This window comes from Centropristis striata, chromosome 11 (assembly GCF_030273125.1).
Source record: "Centropristis striata isolate RG_2023a ecotype Rhode Island chromosome 11, C.striata_1.0, whole genome shotgun sequence".
NCBI lineage: Eukaryota > Metazoa > Chordata > Actinopteri > Perciformes > Serranidae > Centropristis > Centropristis striata.
The window spans coordinates 24,016,849-24,036,250 of NC_081527.1; the positions used below are offsets into that span (position 1 = coordinate 24,016,849).

Consider the following 19,402-nt stretch of genomic DNA (forward strand, 5'->3'; position numbering starts at 1 on the left):
TAGCCTATAGGTAGGTAGACCTTCTGTAAACTAGAATACTTTGTTTTTTTAAAGTAAAACACAATCCACGCTAGCTAGCACACTAGCCGCTAGCTGCTGTATGTTTAGCATTGAGGTGATACTTGAGGCTGGATGTGCTGCGGTGATATGTGAATTCCTTGTTGCCTAGAAACACAACCATGCTCTTATAAACGCTTCCATCCGTTGGTTTTTAGTAACTAAATGTCCCATCATCCACGGGGCCAACCCTTCATGTTCACTGTGGTTTGTTGTTGTCTCAACTCATCAATGCTAGTTGGTGCTCCAGTATAATCGGTCCGCCTGAAACTCATCCAGTGAGAAACGTTCCGCGGTGCAAAAATAAGTGCGATCAAAATGCGTACATTTTTTTAACGCATTAATTTTTATGTAATTAATTAATCTTAATTAACGCGTTAAAGTCCTGGCCCTAGTTTATTTCCATTTCCTTTTTGCCCAACATTTCATTTCTGGATCATAAAGAGTTCATGTAAGTTTCCAGGAAAAGAAGCCGCACAGATCGGACTGTAACAGGCCTCGAGCGGTGGATTGGCGGATTTACTGGATATAGATATGGAGGAAATGGGCTGAAACAGAGTGGTGATAGACAGGAACGACAAGCTTGAAAATCTTGTTTGCCTCCATCAGCACAAACACTGCTGCCTCAACACAGGCTCGTGTCCACGTCCTCCATCTTTCTGTCTCTTTCTGCTTCCCCCTCTCTTCATCCTTTCCCTTGGTTTTTCTTCCTGCCTTCACCTCTTCTCTTCAATGTCTCACTTTACCTCTCCTGCTTTCTCCTTCCCTTTGCTCTTCCTATTGCCTGCCAGTCCTTTATTCAGTAGTTTTATGTTGTTTTCCTGAATCGAAACAGCTGAAATGTGATAGCATTTGCTGCACCTGCTTGTGTTTTCAATAATGTAGATGTTCCAGGCATCCACTACACCAGAAAGCCAAACAATCTAAATTGTTTGGTCCAGTTTAGAGTGAGGGAAATAATTATTTGATTGAGTTTGTGATTTTAGCTAAATTGTTCCACTCACAAATAAATGAACAGTCTATAATTTTAATGGTAGGTTTATATTAACAGTGACAGATAGAATATAAAAAAATACAGAAAATCACATTATATAAAATTCATATATGATACTAAAATTTTCAACTTGATACAGATACTCTAAATATATTCGATACTCGATACCATTTTCAATACCACAAGGATAAAAACAAAGACCCCAAAATTATTAACAAAAAAAATGCAAAATGTTAAAATTAACAGAACCACAGGTTAAATATTTATAATAAAAAACAGTTGTGCAAAAAGAAACTGCAACTATGATAACAAGCTTCAGGTCTGAGGTAATGCAAAAAAAAACAATACAATAAACAGTAACAATTAGAACAATATGGGTTGTATGCTGTGCTCAATATTAGGCAAGCTTGATAAGTCGCCTTTTCTCTGCTTCATTCTGGGACTTCAAGAGAGAAAATAACACTTTTCAGTCACTGACACTGTGTCAATTAACGTAATATCAACGTCAGCCTGAAACGAAAGGTCGGGGGGTATCGATACTTTTGAAAATGAGTATCGTATCCGGATACAATGTTTTAGTATCGATACTTTAGACAACCCTAAATTCATACATTTATATTAATTTAATTGAATGAAATAAGTATTTGATCCCCTAACACAACATGGCTTAGTACTTGGTGTAGAAACCCTTGCTGGCAAGGACAGAGGTCAGACGTTTCTTGTTGTTGGTCACCAGGTTTGTGCACATCTCAGGAGGGATTTTGGTCCACTTTTCTTTGCCTCAAAACCTGAATGACTTGGAGAGGACCTGTAGTCGATTGGCAACTCAAAGCTTCAGCTCCCTCCACAGATTTTCTATAGGATTAAGGTCCGGAGACTGGCTAGGCCACTCCATGACCTTAATATGCTCTTTCTTGAGCCACTCCTTTGTTGCCTTGGCCGTGTGTTTTGGGTCATTGTCGCGCTGGAAGACGACTAATTTTCAGTGTGCTGGCTGAAGGCAGCAGGTTGTCACCCAAAGTTTCACGTTTCATGGCTCCGTCCAATTATCAAGCGATGGAAAGTGTTTGTATCAAATCAAATCAAACTTTATATATATAGCGCTTTTCATACATATAAATGCATTTTATGAAATGTACTATATTTCTATATATGCTAATGCTACACTTAAAGGCAAAAAGTCTATTGGACTTGAACAAAAATAAACAATATTTTTGTTGCTTAAGCTTATGTATTCAGTCATTATTCAATGGTATACTAAAAATCCATGTGAAAAAAATGACTTCTCACTGTTCTCAGGTCAAATATTTATGTGCGATTAAAATGCGATTAATTCCGATTAATTAATTACAAAGCCTCTAATTAATTAGATTATTTTTTTAATCGAGTCCCAGCCCTAAAATAAACCTATTTTATCTGTCTCTTCAGCTCTTAAAATGGTGTCAAAATGTTTTAATCGAGTCCCGGCCCTAGTTATATGTAAATATAATTTTATACAAAAGCCTTTTTTTTAATTCAACAAAAGGAGCCATAGTTCTTATATGGCAAATGCTTTAATACAAGCAGCCTTAAAAGATGCCTAAAAAATATATATATTTTTTACTAAATCAGGCATTATTGATTACAGAATAAATAGACATGCTTACAAGTGTGACATTCAGCACTCATGCAACAAAGTTACTTGTCCTTTATTACTTCAGTAGGCGAGGTATTTGATGGACATTATCTTTTTGTCTCATTCAACCGTACACTCTCCCCATCTCTTCGGTCTTTCTGTCACGTTCTCTGTGGCTCAGCGGTGCCCAGTCACCCGCCTTCACCACCAGCAGCCTGCTCGTCTTTTATCCCTCTGCTGACAGTCGGCATCACGTTGCGTAACACGGCGGCACGCCAGCCGAGGGTTTTCCCTCTTCTCCTGCTAGATAAGGGATTATCCACGATGCCGCTGGGTCCCCTTGGAAAGCCCGAGCCCTCTAAATCCTATCCCGGTGCTTTATCATCCCGGGCTCTGGCCATCCCAGTCACATGACGTAATAGTGTGGTGGGGAGAGTGGCGGGTCAATTGAATAACTGCAGTGTATGCTGCTGCTGCCATTTAGTGGAATATCTCAAGTTTTGGTTGAAAATGTCTTCTGACAATGAGAATTTCATAATTTGTCTGGAAATTTTGAGGATTTTCAGTTCAATATAGTGATCAGTTTTCATGCATTAGGACTCGCAAATATGAACAAAATTTTGCACGTCAAGTCAAAGTTTATTTATAGAGCACATTTAAAAACAACCTCAGTTGACCAAAGTGCTGTACATTTATTAAAATACAATAGAAATCATGCACAAATATAGTTAAAAACAATGAAAACAATAAAATGCTAAAAACAGTAAAACAATAAAATAGTAATAAAAACACAATCTAAAAACAGAGTTAGAGAAAGAAAAGAAAAGAAAAGAGTAAAAAAACAAAACAAGGATTTTTGCCTAGCTGGGACTGAACGCCAAGGAGAATAAATAGGTTTTAAGACTGTGCAGCTCTGACCTGGAGAGGTCGGCTGTTCCACAGAGAAGACTCTGTCCAGAGTCTGGACCATGGTACGACCAGGAGCAGCTGTTAGACCACCCAATTGTTTCTGGAAGTACTGTGGGGTTTCAACAAGCTGAATAACTCTGAATAAAAAATCCTATGCATAATACTAATACATGCCCATTAGCAAGATGCAAACATGATATGACCACTGGAAGAACAAGACATAGTTCTCATTAGCCTACTGTAATAAAAAAATAAAAAAAAATCTGTGTTTTTCGGTGAAAATATGTCGTCTAAAAACATATTCCTCATCCATAAATGCCGGTCGATTGGTTCCGAGGGTTCAAAGTCCGGATCAACAATAAAATCATCGGCGCTGTTTTCATCAGATCTCTTCCGTCACTTACTGCTGAGCTCCTCCGCTATAGTCGTCTTCCTCCATGATTTAAAGTTCTGGAGAAGTCCCATGATGCATTGCGACACTCCCGCATGTATTCTGATCATGATTCTGATGCATTTCATTGGCCAAGAGACCGAAAATAGGTGGAAAAAAATACAAATACTACAAAATGACATATCCGCTGTCCTGGCCTTATTGGTAGAGTGACGCAACAGCGCTCCCGGTTTCAATGGTAGAAATGCGGTAATGCTTTCCCGGCTGAAATAGGTTAAAAGAGCAATATGTGCTCAAAACACTGAGCCTCACACAGTTGCACTGGGTGTAGCAGCTGTTAGACCACCCAATTGTTTCTGGAAGTACTGTGGGGTTTTAAAAGCTCTGATAAATAAGACGGTGCCAGACCATTTAAGCACTTAAAAACAATTAATAAAACCTTAAACTGGATCCTAAAATGTACAGGTAGCCAGTGCAAAGATGCAGGATGGGGTAATGTGATCACGCCGTTTCTTTCCAGTCAGCAGGCAGGCGGCAGGCGACAACCTGTAAGCCGCGAACTGCTGACTGGTCAAGACCAACAAACAAAGAATTACAGTATTCTAGGCAAGATGTGATGAATGATGTGTGGATGACTCGCTCGCATTACGTTTATGCAATTTTCTTTGCAATTAGCACTGACTTAACATTTAACACAATATTATTACCTGCATAAGACCTGCACTTATATAGCGCTTTTCTAGTTGCTTTGCGACCACTCAAAGCGCTTTACACTACAGACTGCGCTCATTCACCCGTTCACACACACATTCCAATCCAATCCAATCCACTTTATTTATATAGCACAATTTTAGCAAACACAAGGTTTCCAAAGTGCTGCATAAACAATAAATACATAACAGAATACAAAGAGATGTAGTAAACAATAGATCAGTAAGATGCAAAAAATTAAAAATGGGATAAAAATAAATAAAATAAAATGTAAAATGTACTGCCCGCACAAAATAAAATATGCATGAATACAATAAAAACAAAAATCATAAAATCATAAAATCAACAGTCTAAGTGGTGTTAAAAGCCAACGAGAAGAGGTGGGTTTTAAGAAGAGATTTAAAATGAGACAGTGAGGAGGCCTGTCTGATGTGCAGCGGCAATTCATTCCACAGTTTTGGAGCTGCAATGGCAAAAGCTCGTTCCCCTCTGAGCTTCAGCCTAGCTCTTGGCACTCTCAGGAGAAGCTGGTCAGCTGACCTGAGAGAGGGGGTAGGAGAGTAGGGGTGCAGCAGCTCAGAGAGGTAAGGAGGAGCAAGACCATTTAAAGCTTTAAAAGCAAATAAAATAATTTAAAATGAATCCTAAAATGAACAGGCAGCCAGTGCAGTGAAGCTAAAACAGGTGAAATGTGCTCATACTTTCTTGTCATTCATACTGGTGGCAGAGGCTACCCTAAATGGTCCCACCTGCCACCATTGGGAATTCATTCACACACAGATGAACGCAGCATCGGGAGCAATTTGGAGTTCTATATCTTGCTCAAGGATACTTCGACATGTAGGCTGCGACGGTCAGGGATCAAACCACCGACCCTCTGATCACTGGATGAACACTCGACCGACTGAGCCACAGCCACCCCCAACAACATTTTTTTATTATACAGCAGTTAAAAGGGACATTTTCTTCTTTTTTTTTGGGTTGTCTGTTTTATTTAATTGTAAATGTAATATCTTTGAGTTTTCGATTAATATGCAATTTTGGAAATAGTGGTGGTAATTTTCTCTTATTTTAACATGTCATGTTAGCAATAAGCAGTTAATCAAAAAATAATAATAGTACAATAGAACTGGGGAAGTTGAATGGGGAAGCAGTGCTGTCTAATGAATGATTCTAAGCTAAATATAATTAAAAACAGATGAAGATGAAGTTAAGTGTTTTCCCCCTAACATAATCATTTTTTTAATATAGGAAACTATTACCTACTACCTATTGATCATCCCGATTTAAAAAAAATTAGCAAGTTAGCAAACTTAGATTTGATTTAATGTGTTCACATATCTGTCTCTGAGATTCAAGAATCCATCACAAGACAAACAAAGCAGATAGAAATTGAACTCTGTTTGTTCTTTAGTTTTCTCAAAGTAGCTGTGCTCCATGAGTTTGGCTGCAGGATCACATTTATGGTTATTTATGTTACTTGTGTGACACACTCCATCAACCAAAAATAACCACTATTGCTGCATCGTACCTCCATCACCTTCTGCAGGAACTGTGTCTGGATGACTGCCAGTATGTTGCTACTACAGTGATAGTTGCTGCAATTCAATTGCAATGCATGGATCAAAACAATGCAGAAATAACTGCATTATGATGCAGATGTTTAAAAAGTCTGAATTGATGGTTTGTCAGGTCTGTCAGCAAGACAACAAGCAAACAACTTTTAGAATGAAGGTTTTCTGAGAGAAGCTGGATCAATCAGAGGTATGCTATGCAAGAAATGCTCTCCACATACTGACCTTTTCTCCTTATATAATCTTGTTAGTCGCACAATCATATGACCTGTGTCCCAGTAACTTGTGTAAGAAGTATGACAAAACCAGTATAATACCAAAACAAGTGTGAAGTCTTATTCCAAATAAATATACCACAAATAACTAGGGTTGTCACGATACTAAAATATTCAACTCGATACTGATACTCAGGAAAATATTCGATACTCAATACCATTTTCGATACCACAAGGATAAAAACAAAGACCCCAAAATTTAACAGAAATATTTTTATTAAGAAGAAAAATGCAACATGTAAAAATGAACAGAACCACAGGTTAAATATTTATAATAAAAACAGTTGTGCAAAAAGAAACTGCAACTATGATAACAAGCTTCAGATACTCGATCCTTTTGAAAATGAGTATTGTATCCGGATACAACGTTTTAGTATCGATACTTTTTTGAGTATTGATACTTTTGACAACCCTACAAATAACAGAAGGTTTTATTTTCATTCAGTCCCCGCCATGAGAGCTGTTGCTGCAATGTGTCATTTTATTTTGAAAGGCATAACATTTGTGATTAGAAATTCTTCACGAGTTGAGTTTTAAAACCACTTCCGACATGAACCCAGCGCTCCCTGTGAGTTCCCAGGACTCTAACAGTTAGATAACGTTCAGTCTGGTGCAGTGCCTGGCCCAGCTTTGAGTTTTTAAGTCACGCCACTGGATTTTGTGTTTTTTTTTTTCTTTTTTTTGCTTTCAACTCCAGCCAAGGACTTTAAGATGTTAATTCCCCCTAATTGGAGAAATCTTATTCTCAGCCTCAAGCTGGCCTCTTATTACACAGTCATATGATCTGCACACATGACCCACACACATGGCCTTTTGTACCTCACTCTTAAAGCTAGATTAGTTTGATTTAAAGCGTTACATAAGGGTTAAACTTAGGCATCAAGTTCAGGTAATTGAACAACTTTGACACAGAAGTAATTGATTAGTCACTGGGTTTTTTCTTTTTTTTTTTTTTTTTTTTTTTCGATATGTGTGTTTAAAGACAATGCAAAAAAGTAAAAAGTACAAAAATAAAAAAGTTTGATCTCTGGAAGTGGCAAGTTACCAGCACTTTTTTTTTAGTTTATCCAAAATAATCAGCAGAGAAAATGTCTTAACCCTTTGGAGTTTGGGGCTATTTTGTCGGTTTTTGACTCCCTTTTTATTCCGCCTGTATAAACCACTTAAAAATCTTTACCATGAAGTGTTGGTATCATTGTTTTCAGCACAACCTGATTGATTGACCTGATTATTATTTTTTTGATTTTCAATTACTGGATCAACATTTTGAACACAAAAAACCGACTAGAAAATGACAAAAAACACACATAAAACACATAAAAAAAACACAAACAATACACAGATCACACACAAAAACAAACAAACAAACAAAAAAAATTACAAACAACACACATAAAAAAACACACAAAAAAACAGTAAACATAAGGATTATTTTAACAATGCTGAATGCACAGTGCAAAATCTCTTTGCAGAAAAATCTCTACAAAAAAAACCTTTCATTGTTTTTATTTCATTTAAAAATGTGTTACGGTAATGAATTTTGCTCACAGTGTCTAGATTAGATTAAATAGATTATAAATTCATATTAATCAGTGACCTTAGATTGTATATTAAGGGTGAAAGAAAATATGTATTCAATGCTCTTGGATTTTTGCTATGAGCTGCACCATGTTCATGAGAATCACCCAGATGGACAAATTTTGAGTCTAGCTGTTAATGAAAATAAGAAACATTTAGCAGATAAAGAGCCAGACGTTTGTTCCAGGAGTTGATGTAGATGAAGCCCGAGCTAAAAGGAGAATGAATATATTCATCAAGTGAATAGAAACATGGCCACAATGACAGGATAATGCTGCTCTGTGTCTGCTGGATGTGAAAGAAGGCATTTGTTTTACTTTATACATCTTTAAAAGAGGATTTGAAGCCGTATAGTTTGAACACTGTCCTCATCTCTTCTCTCTTCTCCTCAGCCATCATGTATGTGATGGGAGCACTGGGTCCAGCTGCTGGTTACCTGCTGGGAGGAGTCCTCATCGGCTTCTACGTGGACCCCAAGACAGTCGTCAACATCGATCAAAGTGACCCCCGCTTCATCGGCAACTGGTGAGAACAACCTGGCTGCATTCAATTCAATTCAATTCAATTCAATTGGCTTTATTGGCATGACGTAACAATGTATATATTGCCAAAGCAAGCATCAGAAAAAAAGATAACAAGATAAGGAAAGCAATATTTACAATAAATTATTATAATTCTGTTATTCATTTTAAATGAAATGAAATGAAAAGAAAAACTAATAACAATAAAAGAAAGCAATATTTACAATCATTGAATTACAATCAACATATAATTTATACAATCTAACTGTCCCAGCAAAAAAAGGAAATCAAAAATAAAAACAAAACAACCAACAGCTGTGTGTCACTCGCTGTCTCTCAGTGTGTGACAGGCAGAAACATAGACTGCTGCTAATCTAATCTACAGCTCTGTGACTCTTCCCCGAGGAGGAGCGGCAGTTTTTCCTCAGCTGGCCATTTTAAAAAACCTTTTTTGACGGATTCAAATTTTTGGAAATATGTTTCTCTAATTAGTTCATATTTTTTGCATTTGGTGAGGAAGTGTAGCTCTGTCTCAGGCTGACTGAGGCTGCAGTGGCAGCACAGCCTCAGTCAGCCATTCAGTGTGAATACAAATCCCATTAACCCATTTAGGCCTAAAACGCCTGGAAAGCATGCCTGTAAAACCTGAAGTTTTTCTGGAAATCCAACAGAAGATTTTTCAGCCTCTGTAGCAGATAGAAATGAAATTCAAAAAGTATTTGAGAGCTTATACCCGTGGCTTTCATGAGAAGTTGAGTTTATTTGTCCAAACCTTCAATAAAGATTTTTTAAAAATCAACAAGCAAAAATTTGACTGAATAAAAAATCCTATGCATAATACTAATACATGCCCATTAGCAAGATGCAAACATGATATGACCACTGGAAGAAATAGACATAGTTCTCATTATCCTACTGTAATAAGAAAATAATTATCATAATAATAAATAATAATAACTTTTGATTTTGTCGGACTGCTGTACTTGTTCTGTCTTTAAAAAGCAATAAAAAAGTTGTTCACAAAAAAATAAAAATAAATAAATAATAATAATACATTGTATATATTGCACTTTTCAGGGTACTCAACGACGCAATAAGTAATATAAGACATAAACAGTCATGATTTCTTATATCATCATTACAATCAACTATTAATATTAATATATTATTAATAATATTATTATTATCTCCAGATGGCCACAAATCTGTCTGTTCTTCGGTGAAAATATGTCGTCTAAAAACATATTCCTCATCCATAAATGCCGGTCGATTGGTTCCGAGGGTTCAAAGTCCGGATCAGCAATAAAATCATCGGTGCTGTTTTCATCAGATCTCTTCCGTCACTTCCTGCTGAGCTCCTCCGCTATAGTCGTCTTCCTCCATGATTTAAAGTTCTGGAAAAGTCCCATGTTGCATTGCGACACTCCCACATGTATTCTGATCATGATTCTGATGCATTTCATTGGCCAAGAGACCGAAAATAGGTGGAAAAAAATACAAATACTACAAAATGACATATCCGCTGTCTCGGCCTTAATGGTAGAGTGACGCAACAGCGCTCCCGGTTTCAATGGTAGAAATGCGGTAATGCTTTCCCGGCGTCAATGGGTTAAAAGAGCAATATCTGCTCAAATTCACTTAGTTTTAATTCATTTTTAGATTGAGTTTGCTAGTTATAATTAGTTTTTATTTTTTGGAAAATGCTTAGTTTTAGTGTTAGTTTTAGTTTTTTTGTAATGGGGTATTTGTTGGGTGCAAGGTTCAAAAAAGTCACAATAAATGTTTCCTTTATTTCCTTTGTCTGATCCATCTCAGCCCCAATAAGTTTATTAAGTCATAAAACCAGATAGAAGAAATAGATTTCATATCAACCAAAAAGGTTTACGTATGAAAAAAGTTGACAAAGACGAAAACGACATTTTCACTATAATTTTAGTTTGTTTTAGTTAGTTTTGTAACCACACAATACAGTTTCAGTTACCGTAGTTATTGTTTTTTTAAAAACTGTTGTTTTTATTTTTATTTCAGTTAACGAAAATGTTTTTTCAATTCTAGTTTTATTTCGTTAGTTTTCATTAACTATAATAACCTTGACACACACACACACACACACACCATAGTGTATCTTTATTCAATCCCACGTTCCAACAAATGTGGATTAATCCGTCCCCAGCAAATGCAGTTTTTTTCTGTATCATAAAAACCAGAGTGACCAGCTTTTTGAGGAAATTTCTAAGCCCTTTTTAAAAACTGAAACTATAAATGTATGTGCTTTTTAAAGATTTACATCTTCAGAAGGAACTGTTGGGCTTGGAGCTGAGAGCCAGAGACAGCAGAGTGTTAAGAGACGACTAACACATTGACAAAAAAACAAAATACTATACTAATCAAATCAAATCAAATCAAATCAAACTTTATTTATATAGCGCTTTTCATACATAAAAATGCAACACAAAGTGCTTTACAAAAAATAAGAAAAGAAGAAAAAAAAAAAAAAAAAACTAAGAAAATATAAAAAAATACTAAGAAATAATATAAATAATATGTAATCTTAAAGTAATGACAAGAAGCTTTTAACTGGTTATTAAACAGTCTCAATTCAATCCTGATGCCTCGATGTGACCTACATACTCCAGCAAGACCATCAGCAAGAATATGTTGTTTTCTCTATAGTTATTCTGTTCCAGTGCCTTTAGGTCATCAATCACGCAGGTTCTCCAGAACCTCTACCTCAGACCTGAGAGCCAACAACAACACCACACTGCTGGAGGCCCACACTGTTTTGCTGGATTAGCTGCAGGGAAGTGAGGCACAGAAGAACCAAACCAGGACTGAGCAGGGCAGACTGTCAGACCATGCTGCTGTTAAATTTGAGGTTTTCTAAATGGAGTCTGGTGCTCTTTGAAACTATTGTTTCATAGATTTCGATCAAGAAATATCTGATCAAAGCATAAATAGAGAAACAATAATCTGATAAGACACTGATGCCACCTTTTGGTACTTGACACTTTTTTATGTTCATGCTGGTCAGCTTGAATATTAGCTATCGACCAATTAAATAGCTCTTCCCACAAACCAAGGTTATTATAGTTAACGAAAACTAACGAAATAACGAAAACTAGAATTGAAAAAACATTTTCGTTAACTGAAATAAAACTAAAAACTAGAGTTTTTAAAAAAACGATAACTAACTGAAACTGTATTTTGTGGTTACAAAACTAACTAAAATTATAGTGAAAATGTTCTTAGTTTTCGTTTTTGTCAACTTTTTTCATTCATAATTCAGTGTTTCTATTTCAACATGCAACACATGGTAAATATGTTTACTGACTACTTGGATGTTTACACTAGAATCAAAATTCAAAACTAAAACTAAAACTAACTGAATTTGAAAACAAAAATTCACAACGAAATTAGAACTAAAACTAATGAAAAATCCAAAACTATTATAACCTTGCTCCAAACTATTGTTTGTATATGAGCCTTTAAAAATACTGGGTCGGCTCGACTATTAGTCCAAACTGAGCCTGGATACCAAGCACGATTTGAAGCTAAATTTGAATTGATTTTTAGATTTTCCACTCCGTTTTAAATGTGCTATTTTCCCCATTATATACTCAATCTGTTAGCTCCAGTGGTGGATGTCTCAAAACTAGGGATGCACCATATTGGATTTTTTTCCCGATATCCGATATGCTGATTTTTTTACAACTCATTTAGCTGATTACCGATACCGATATTTTTTTCCCGCACAACTCATACAAACAATCAGGGCAAATTTGGCCAATTTCCCAGTTGACATAATAAGTAAACATAACCTGTGTTCCCTGGGAACATGTGAAAAGTGCAACTGCTCAGCAATTAAACCCAAATTGAATAAAACTACATGTACCTTACAGACTGCTGCTTAAATTAAAATTTAACTTAAAACAGGAGCCCAATATGTGACGACTCAATCTGCACCGTGCAAACAAAATCACAAAACGTACAAAAAATATAAGCAGCTTCAGTCCCTAATCAGAAGATAAATAAATAGGTGGGCTCAGACTACACTGCACAATTCTATGAGCTACAAACAAGGAGCAACAGAGGTGATGTCACCACATTATTTAATCACTTTATTATATTGCCGGATATCGGCGTGTTGGCCGTTTTCAAGCCAATATCGGCCGATAACGTGCCGATAATATTGTGCATCCCTACTCAAAACTTAATTAGGGTAATAATATAAAAAGAACAGAGACATTCAGCTCCCCAAAAATGAGAAATGTGACTATAAGTCAGAAATAAACTTGCTAATTTTTGTACTAAACGTGTTTTAAAGCAAAAGAGTGAAAATAGAGGAGAAAAGTGCAACCAATGAAGACAATCAGCCACATTTTGTGCAGGAAACTTGACAAACCAAGCATCTAGCAAAATCCAGCATCACTTGTTTGCTCTTTAGGTCACACTTTTCTTTGGATTAATCTTAATGTTCATCTGTAAATCTTCAGCAGTGTATGAAAAGTGGTGAGTCATCTATTTACAGCTCTCAGTGATGCCATCCTCTAACTGGCAGCATAACCAGTGACTCACAAGCTAACAGCCACAGGCTTCCTACATGAATTATAGGTGATGAGGACGGATGAGTGTACCAGTGATTTTTGCACAAGACCAATGACAGTTTATCCATTTATTTATGTGCACAATAATGAGGCACGGAGATGAAATGATTCATCCAGACTGAGAATATTAGAAGAGTGAAGTGTCTCAACCACGACTCCCTCAATTCACCTCTTGACGGCACTTTGATTGTTTCTCAGGTCTTATCCAATCCCCCTTTATTTGTATAGCACATTTAACCCATTGACGCCTAAAATGCCTGTAAAACCTCTGGGCGATTTTAAAATCAGCCCCTAAAACCTGAAGTTTTTCTGGAAATTCAACAGAAGTGTCAACGCTTCTACTAAATAATAGATTTTTCAGCCTCTGTAGCAGATAGAAATGAAATTCAAAAATGATTTGAGAGCTTATACAAAGACTACAAAACGACGTATCCGCTTTCCAGGCTTCAATGGGTTAAACAACACAAACGTTTCCAAAGTGCTGTACATAAAATCACCAATAAAACAAACAGTTCCATACACCGATCAGCAATACATAATAAGTGTATCAATCTAAAATGATGCCATAAATAAAACAATACAATCAAACAGATAAACATAGTAAAATAAAATAAAAGACGTAGTTAAAAGTAGTAAAATAAATAAAAGACACAGAGGACCACAAAACTCACGCAAAGTTAAAAAGCCAGAGAATAAAAATGGGTCTTGAGACGAGACTTAAAAGACTCCACTATGGGGGCTGTTGGGACATGGAGGGGGAGGGCAGTCCAGAGTCTGGGGCCCACCACAGAGAAAGCCCTGTCCCCCCTGGTTTTAAGTCTCGCTCTAGGCACCACGAGCTGGAGCTGGCCCTCGGACCTCAATTCACGCGCTGGAGTATAAATTTGGATGAGGTCCTTGATGTACTGTGGGGCCAATCCATTCAAAGCTTTAAAAACAAACAATAAAATCTTAAAATCAATCCGAAAATTAACAGGAAGCCAATGCAAAGACGCAAGGATCGGGGTAATGTGTTCTCGCTTTTTGGCCCCTGTTAAAAGTCGTGCCGTGGCGTTCTTATAATTGTTTAATTCACCCCTCCCTGGTGTGTCTAGGTGGAGCGGGTTCCTGCTGTGTGCCGTGGCCATGCTGCTGGTCATCTTCCCCATGTTCACCTTCCCCAAGAAGCTGCCACCCCGACACAAGAAGAAGAAGAGGAGGAAAAAGCTGAGTCTGGACGACCTGTCCAGCGACGACGACGTCCTCAAGGAGAAGAGCAACAACAACAAGAACCAGGCGGTGACGTCATCCATGGGCTTCGGAAAGGACATCAAAGGTACCAGAACAAACTGATGGTGTCGACTTTTACCTTTAACCCTCTGAACCCCAACAAGCTGTTTCAGGGCTTGTTTTGCTCTATTTATATTTTGCTCCTCTGTGTGTCCTTGTATTTCACTGCAATATATAAAATATATATAAAATCAGTTACACTTTATATTAGGGAATACATATTTAACAATAATTAGCATGCAAATAAGTAACATATTGGCTCTTGATTAGTCATTATTAAGTAGTTATTAATGCCTTATTCTGCATGGCCTTATTATATAACCAGTAAGCCATTAACCCATTTTAGCCGGGAAAGCATTATTGTATATGTATTGTTCTATACAAAAAATATCACTTTTCTCTCTGTCTGCCTCTCCTCCTCCTCTGTCAGATCTGCCCAAAGCAGCAGTGAGGATCCTCAGCAACGTGACCTTCTTGTTCGTCAGCCTCTCGTACACGGCAGAAAGCGCCATCGTCACCGCTTTCATCACCTTCATCCCCAAGTTCATCGAGTCTCAGTTCGGCATCCCCGCCTCCAGCGCCAGCATCTACACCGGTGAGCTGGATCACACGCCACCATGTGCTAAAGCAGCGAAGTTAACCCTCTATGGTACACATTATGATGCCAGTTAGGAAAAAAATGTTTGGAGTGTTTTTTTGTCTTTAAATAGGCTAAATAAGCATAATCTGAAATTTTTTAATAATTTTTCTTCTTTTCTTTTTTTTTTGGGGGGGGGGGGGGTTGTTTTAAAAATTAATTTTAACATAATTTATTTAATAAACGTGTAAAAGATTCAGTAGCTTCAATAGGGTACAATACATAACATTTTAGATTTAAAAACATTATAAAAGGAACTTTTTTAACCAGTTTCTTATCTGAATTTTGCTGGCAACATTTGGAAAAGTCCTTTGGAAAAGTCTGCAAAATAGGGTTTAAATATGGCCTCTTGGAGCTCATGTGACAAATTAAAGCTTTGCTATTGGTTCCCTATATTCTTCGCTCTTTTTTTAAAGTATCGCATCACTCAAAAAGATGCATTGTAGAAAATTGACAGGCCAAAAATGGGTATGTTTCCTGAGGGCAACACATTTGTGATCTGCTCTGAAATCTCTGTCTGGTTTTCTCCACTTAAATCTGATGCAGAATAGAGTTTATTTCTCATTAAACTCTCACACATGGGAGGAGTTTGTGCACCTTGAAGACAAACCTGTTCTCCTCCCGGCAGCTCAGACAGGATGCAGACACACCAGAATATTCATACAACACCCAGACGTTACATTTCTGCCCGTTCAGCACAGCTCTGCTTTTTTTTTAAATTTTTTATCTTGGAGCGGAGCAGGAGAGGTTGTCGGCCCAGAGCTGCTGCCAGCCTGCACACATTAATAATAAAGAAACTGCTGGTCTTCAAATGAAGGGGGCACCTGGGACACAGAGCTGGAGCACTGAGTGCATTACACACACACACACACACACACACACACACATATTTAGAAACACACACACAGTGAGGAGCACAAAAGCACTCTGCACAGACTCACAAGCACATGCTGAAACACATGCATGCACAAACAGGCACATAAGCTAATACATTACACGCTCTAATAAAGCATGTTAACAAGGTAACATGGTAACGTTTACACATAAAAGGTTTTAACAGCCTAATTGTGAGCTTTAGTCAACTCAAGTCAAGTCAAATTTATTTCTATAACTCTTTTTAAACAACATGAGCTTACCCAAGAGCTTTTCACACAACAGAAAGACATATATTCAGGAAGAGATCAGGATAAAAACACTGAGTAATGCAGAAATAGCCGTGTTTCCACTAGGGGGTAAAGTGTCCACCGGGAAAGTCTCAGGCCACGCCCTCTCTAATGTCTGCTCACTCTGCGTGTCTCCACTACAAGTTAGCCTCCAGAGGGATTTAGAGACTCTGGAGGTGACGTTTGGTTTTCACCGTCGCTAACTGTTCACAACGTCAGCAGCTCCTTCTAACTCTTCTTAACTCGTTAACCCTTTGATGCACAACATGGGTCTAAAGTGACCCGACTGAGTTTTTATTTCCTATATCTTTGCAATAAATTAATTTCATCATTCAGTATTCCAGGTTTTCCTCAATCAACTTGTTTCTGATCATCATGCATCCTAATTTTTTGTTTTTATTTCTTACTTTTTGAATAAAAACCCTTTTTGTATCACTACGCTTCTAATGCACAACATGGGTCAAAAATGACCCGTATCCATTTTCAATGTTATTTCATGTATGCCTGAGTGTTTCTACTATACATCTTTGAAATAAATGTATTTTATCATTTATTAGTCCAATTATTCAGTATAAGTACAGTACAACTCATTATTATTATTATTATTATTATAGTATTAGGTCATTTAATTTTAAATCAAATTTGGATGAATGGGTCATTTTTGACCCATGTGTGTAAACTTGATGTAATAATACAAAAAATATTTTTCTTCATAAAGTATGAAAGGAAAAATTGATATAATCTGTTGTAATAAAAAAGATATTCAAATAATGCTTAAAATACTTTAAAAAATACATTGATTTAAAAAGATAGAGCAAAGAAACACACAGCCAGCATGAAATAACATGAGAAAAAATTAATGCGGGTCATTTTTGACCCATGTTGTGGATTAGAAGGGGTGCCCATATGTTGTGCATCAAAGGGTTAAGAAGAGTAATATTAGTAGGGTAAATTAGGTACATTCGAATGACAGGAAAAATAGGTGGGGCATGGTCTGTGCTGAGTAGAGAGGGCAGATGTGATGTGGTGAGACAGTTTGTTCAACAGACTAGGGTCTGTGTCTGAGAAGGTGTGGTCTCCTGAGAGCTAAATGTCGACCAGAAGTGACAGGTCAGAGGACCGGAGGGACCTCAGTTGGGAATAGGGAGTTAAAAGGTTATATAGGTAAGAAGGAGCCAATCTGTGTTTTATATACCCAAATAAAATCTTGTTTGGGCTTGTTTTTGCAGGATCCAGTTCCAATAGTCAGGGCGAGATGTAACACAAGCATAGATCACTTTAACAGTCCATTTTGCTAAGACTCACAGCTTTAAATCATTGATGAAAGCAATTTGTAGCAAGTAGACTCCAAAGTTATATAATTATATCACAAAATCAGATTTCATCCAGGCTTCAATCTTACATTTTTGGCTTTAAATTCTCACCAGAGTAGGATAAGGGAAAGTTGATCAGGTTATTGTTTCGGCGAGTTAACTGGTGACTCAACCGAAAAACTAGGGTGTCTAGGTGTCCTTGTAAAAGCCCCGTAAAAACCTTTAATTATACTGTTATAACTTATAAATACGTCATTTTTTGTCTTTTGTTAATAATCTAAGGCAACCACTAACAATAACTGGTTTCACAGAATCATCGGCCATCCTGTGTTTAGGAGTAGTGATTTTATTTTTAATTATGTAAACCTAATTGTCATTTTGCAGTCAATAATGTCTACTTGATGCCAATATTTGTCTTAATTAGCTGAGAAAATCTGTTGTTAATCTAACTGCCCATGCAGGCAGCAGCAGACATGACTTGGCGGCACCTCTAGATGTCTGAACCTGCAAAGTGGTCGCTGGATTTGTGCATAGCATTGTGTCAAAGAAAGCTTGAGGCCATCAGGAGTGTATCTTCCAGATAGAGAGCCTCTCAGCTCTCTGCTGTGGCTGACAGATAAGTCAGGAAGCTGATGGCCTGTTTTAGTGATGATGGCTATTTTGTAGGGGTGTGCATTGGCTGCCCTCACAATTCGATTCGATTACGATTCACCAGGTAACGATTCGATTCAATTCGATTCTACGATGCATTGCGATGCATCACAATTCTACTGCACATAACAAGGGGCATGAGGCAATACAAGCAGTCAGATGGGCCTAATAACAATATATTTTATTGGCTATATTTTGAAAAGATGGCAAAATGAATCTCCTGCCTGAGTTCATCTAAGAGTAAAGAAAGAGAAATGCCTCCTCCTGCCATTAAAAAGGAACCTGCTGAGGTGAAATTTACATCAGCTAAATGCCGAGCCCTTGTTCCTGAGGTAGGGAAGAGGTTAGCGCTATCCCACCTAGCTCGCTATCGCTAGTTTTCATGACGCAAAAATGTAACGTTAACGAGTCGACTTTAAATAGGCTAATACAATGGTAATTACCTATCAATAGTACTTTCTATAAAAACGTAAATGTTAAGTCCTGTTAAATACTACCACATACTTCAGTCACAACATATCAAAACAGCTTGTCCCGCTAGCTAACCTGTGCTGCGCATCAACACATGGCTCATTAGAAGGACGGGGAGTGGGTCGGGTTAGCGTTGTGTTTACTGGAACTTTGACAGGGGCGCGAAGGCCACCTTGGCCCTAAATTGAACATTTTTTCACAGGGCATCAAGGCCAGAGTGTGGGGCAATGACAGCCATGGCCGTCGTGAAATTCCCACCCTGTCCCCCACAACTTTCCACTGGAGGACAGGAAATAAACATAATCGATTATGGCACTTTGCCGCATCGATGCTGAATCGTGCATGCCCCGCATTGCGATGCATCGCTGAATCGATTATTGTTGACACCACTACTATTTTGGTTTTCTCTAGCTGCTGATGACAAAAAGTGTTGATGTTTCTCTATATGTTTGATGGATGTGGCTGCAGAAACAGAGTAAAATAATACAGATTCATTTTGTTTTAGCTTCTGTCATGACACAGCAGTTAAATCTTTTTTTTTTTTCCAGAATAAGCTCACTTCCATCGTTCCAAAACAGCAAGCACAAATATAATTCTGACTTGTTATGTTCTTCTTTGATTCATGCAATTTTGTGCAGTTGAACTGAAAAATAACACTCACCTTTTGAG

At 37.3% G+C, this 19,402-nt stretch overlaps 1 protein-coding gene across 1 annotated transcript in view; it reads left to right on the forward strand.

Moving 5' to 3' along the window:
* LOC131980342 (solute carrier organic anion transporter family member 5A1-like) overlaps positions 1-19,402 on the forward strand; it is a 66,200-nt gene that overhangs the window by 19,952 nt on the left and 26,846 nt on the right. The window contains exons 3-5 of the mRNA XM_059344566.1: positions 8,497-8,629; positions 14,324-14,544; positions 14,929-15,093. Of these exons, the coding sequence (XP_059200549.1) occupies positions 8,497-8,629; positions 14,324-14,544; positions 14,929-15,093 (519 nt within the window). The remainder of the gene's footprint in view (positions 1-8,496; positions 8,630-14,323; positions 14,545-14,928; positions 15,094-19,402) is intronic.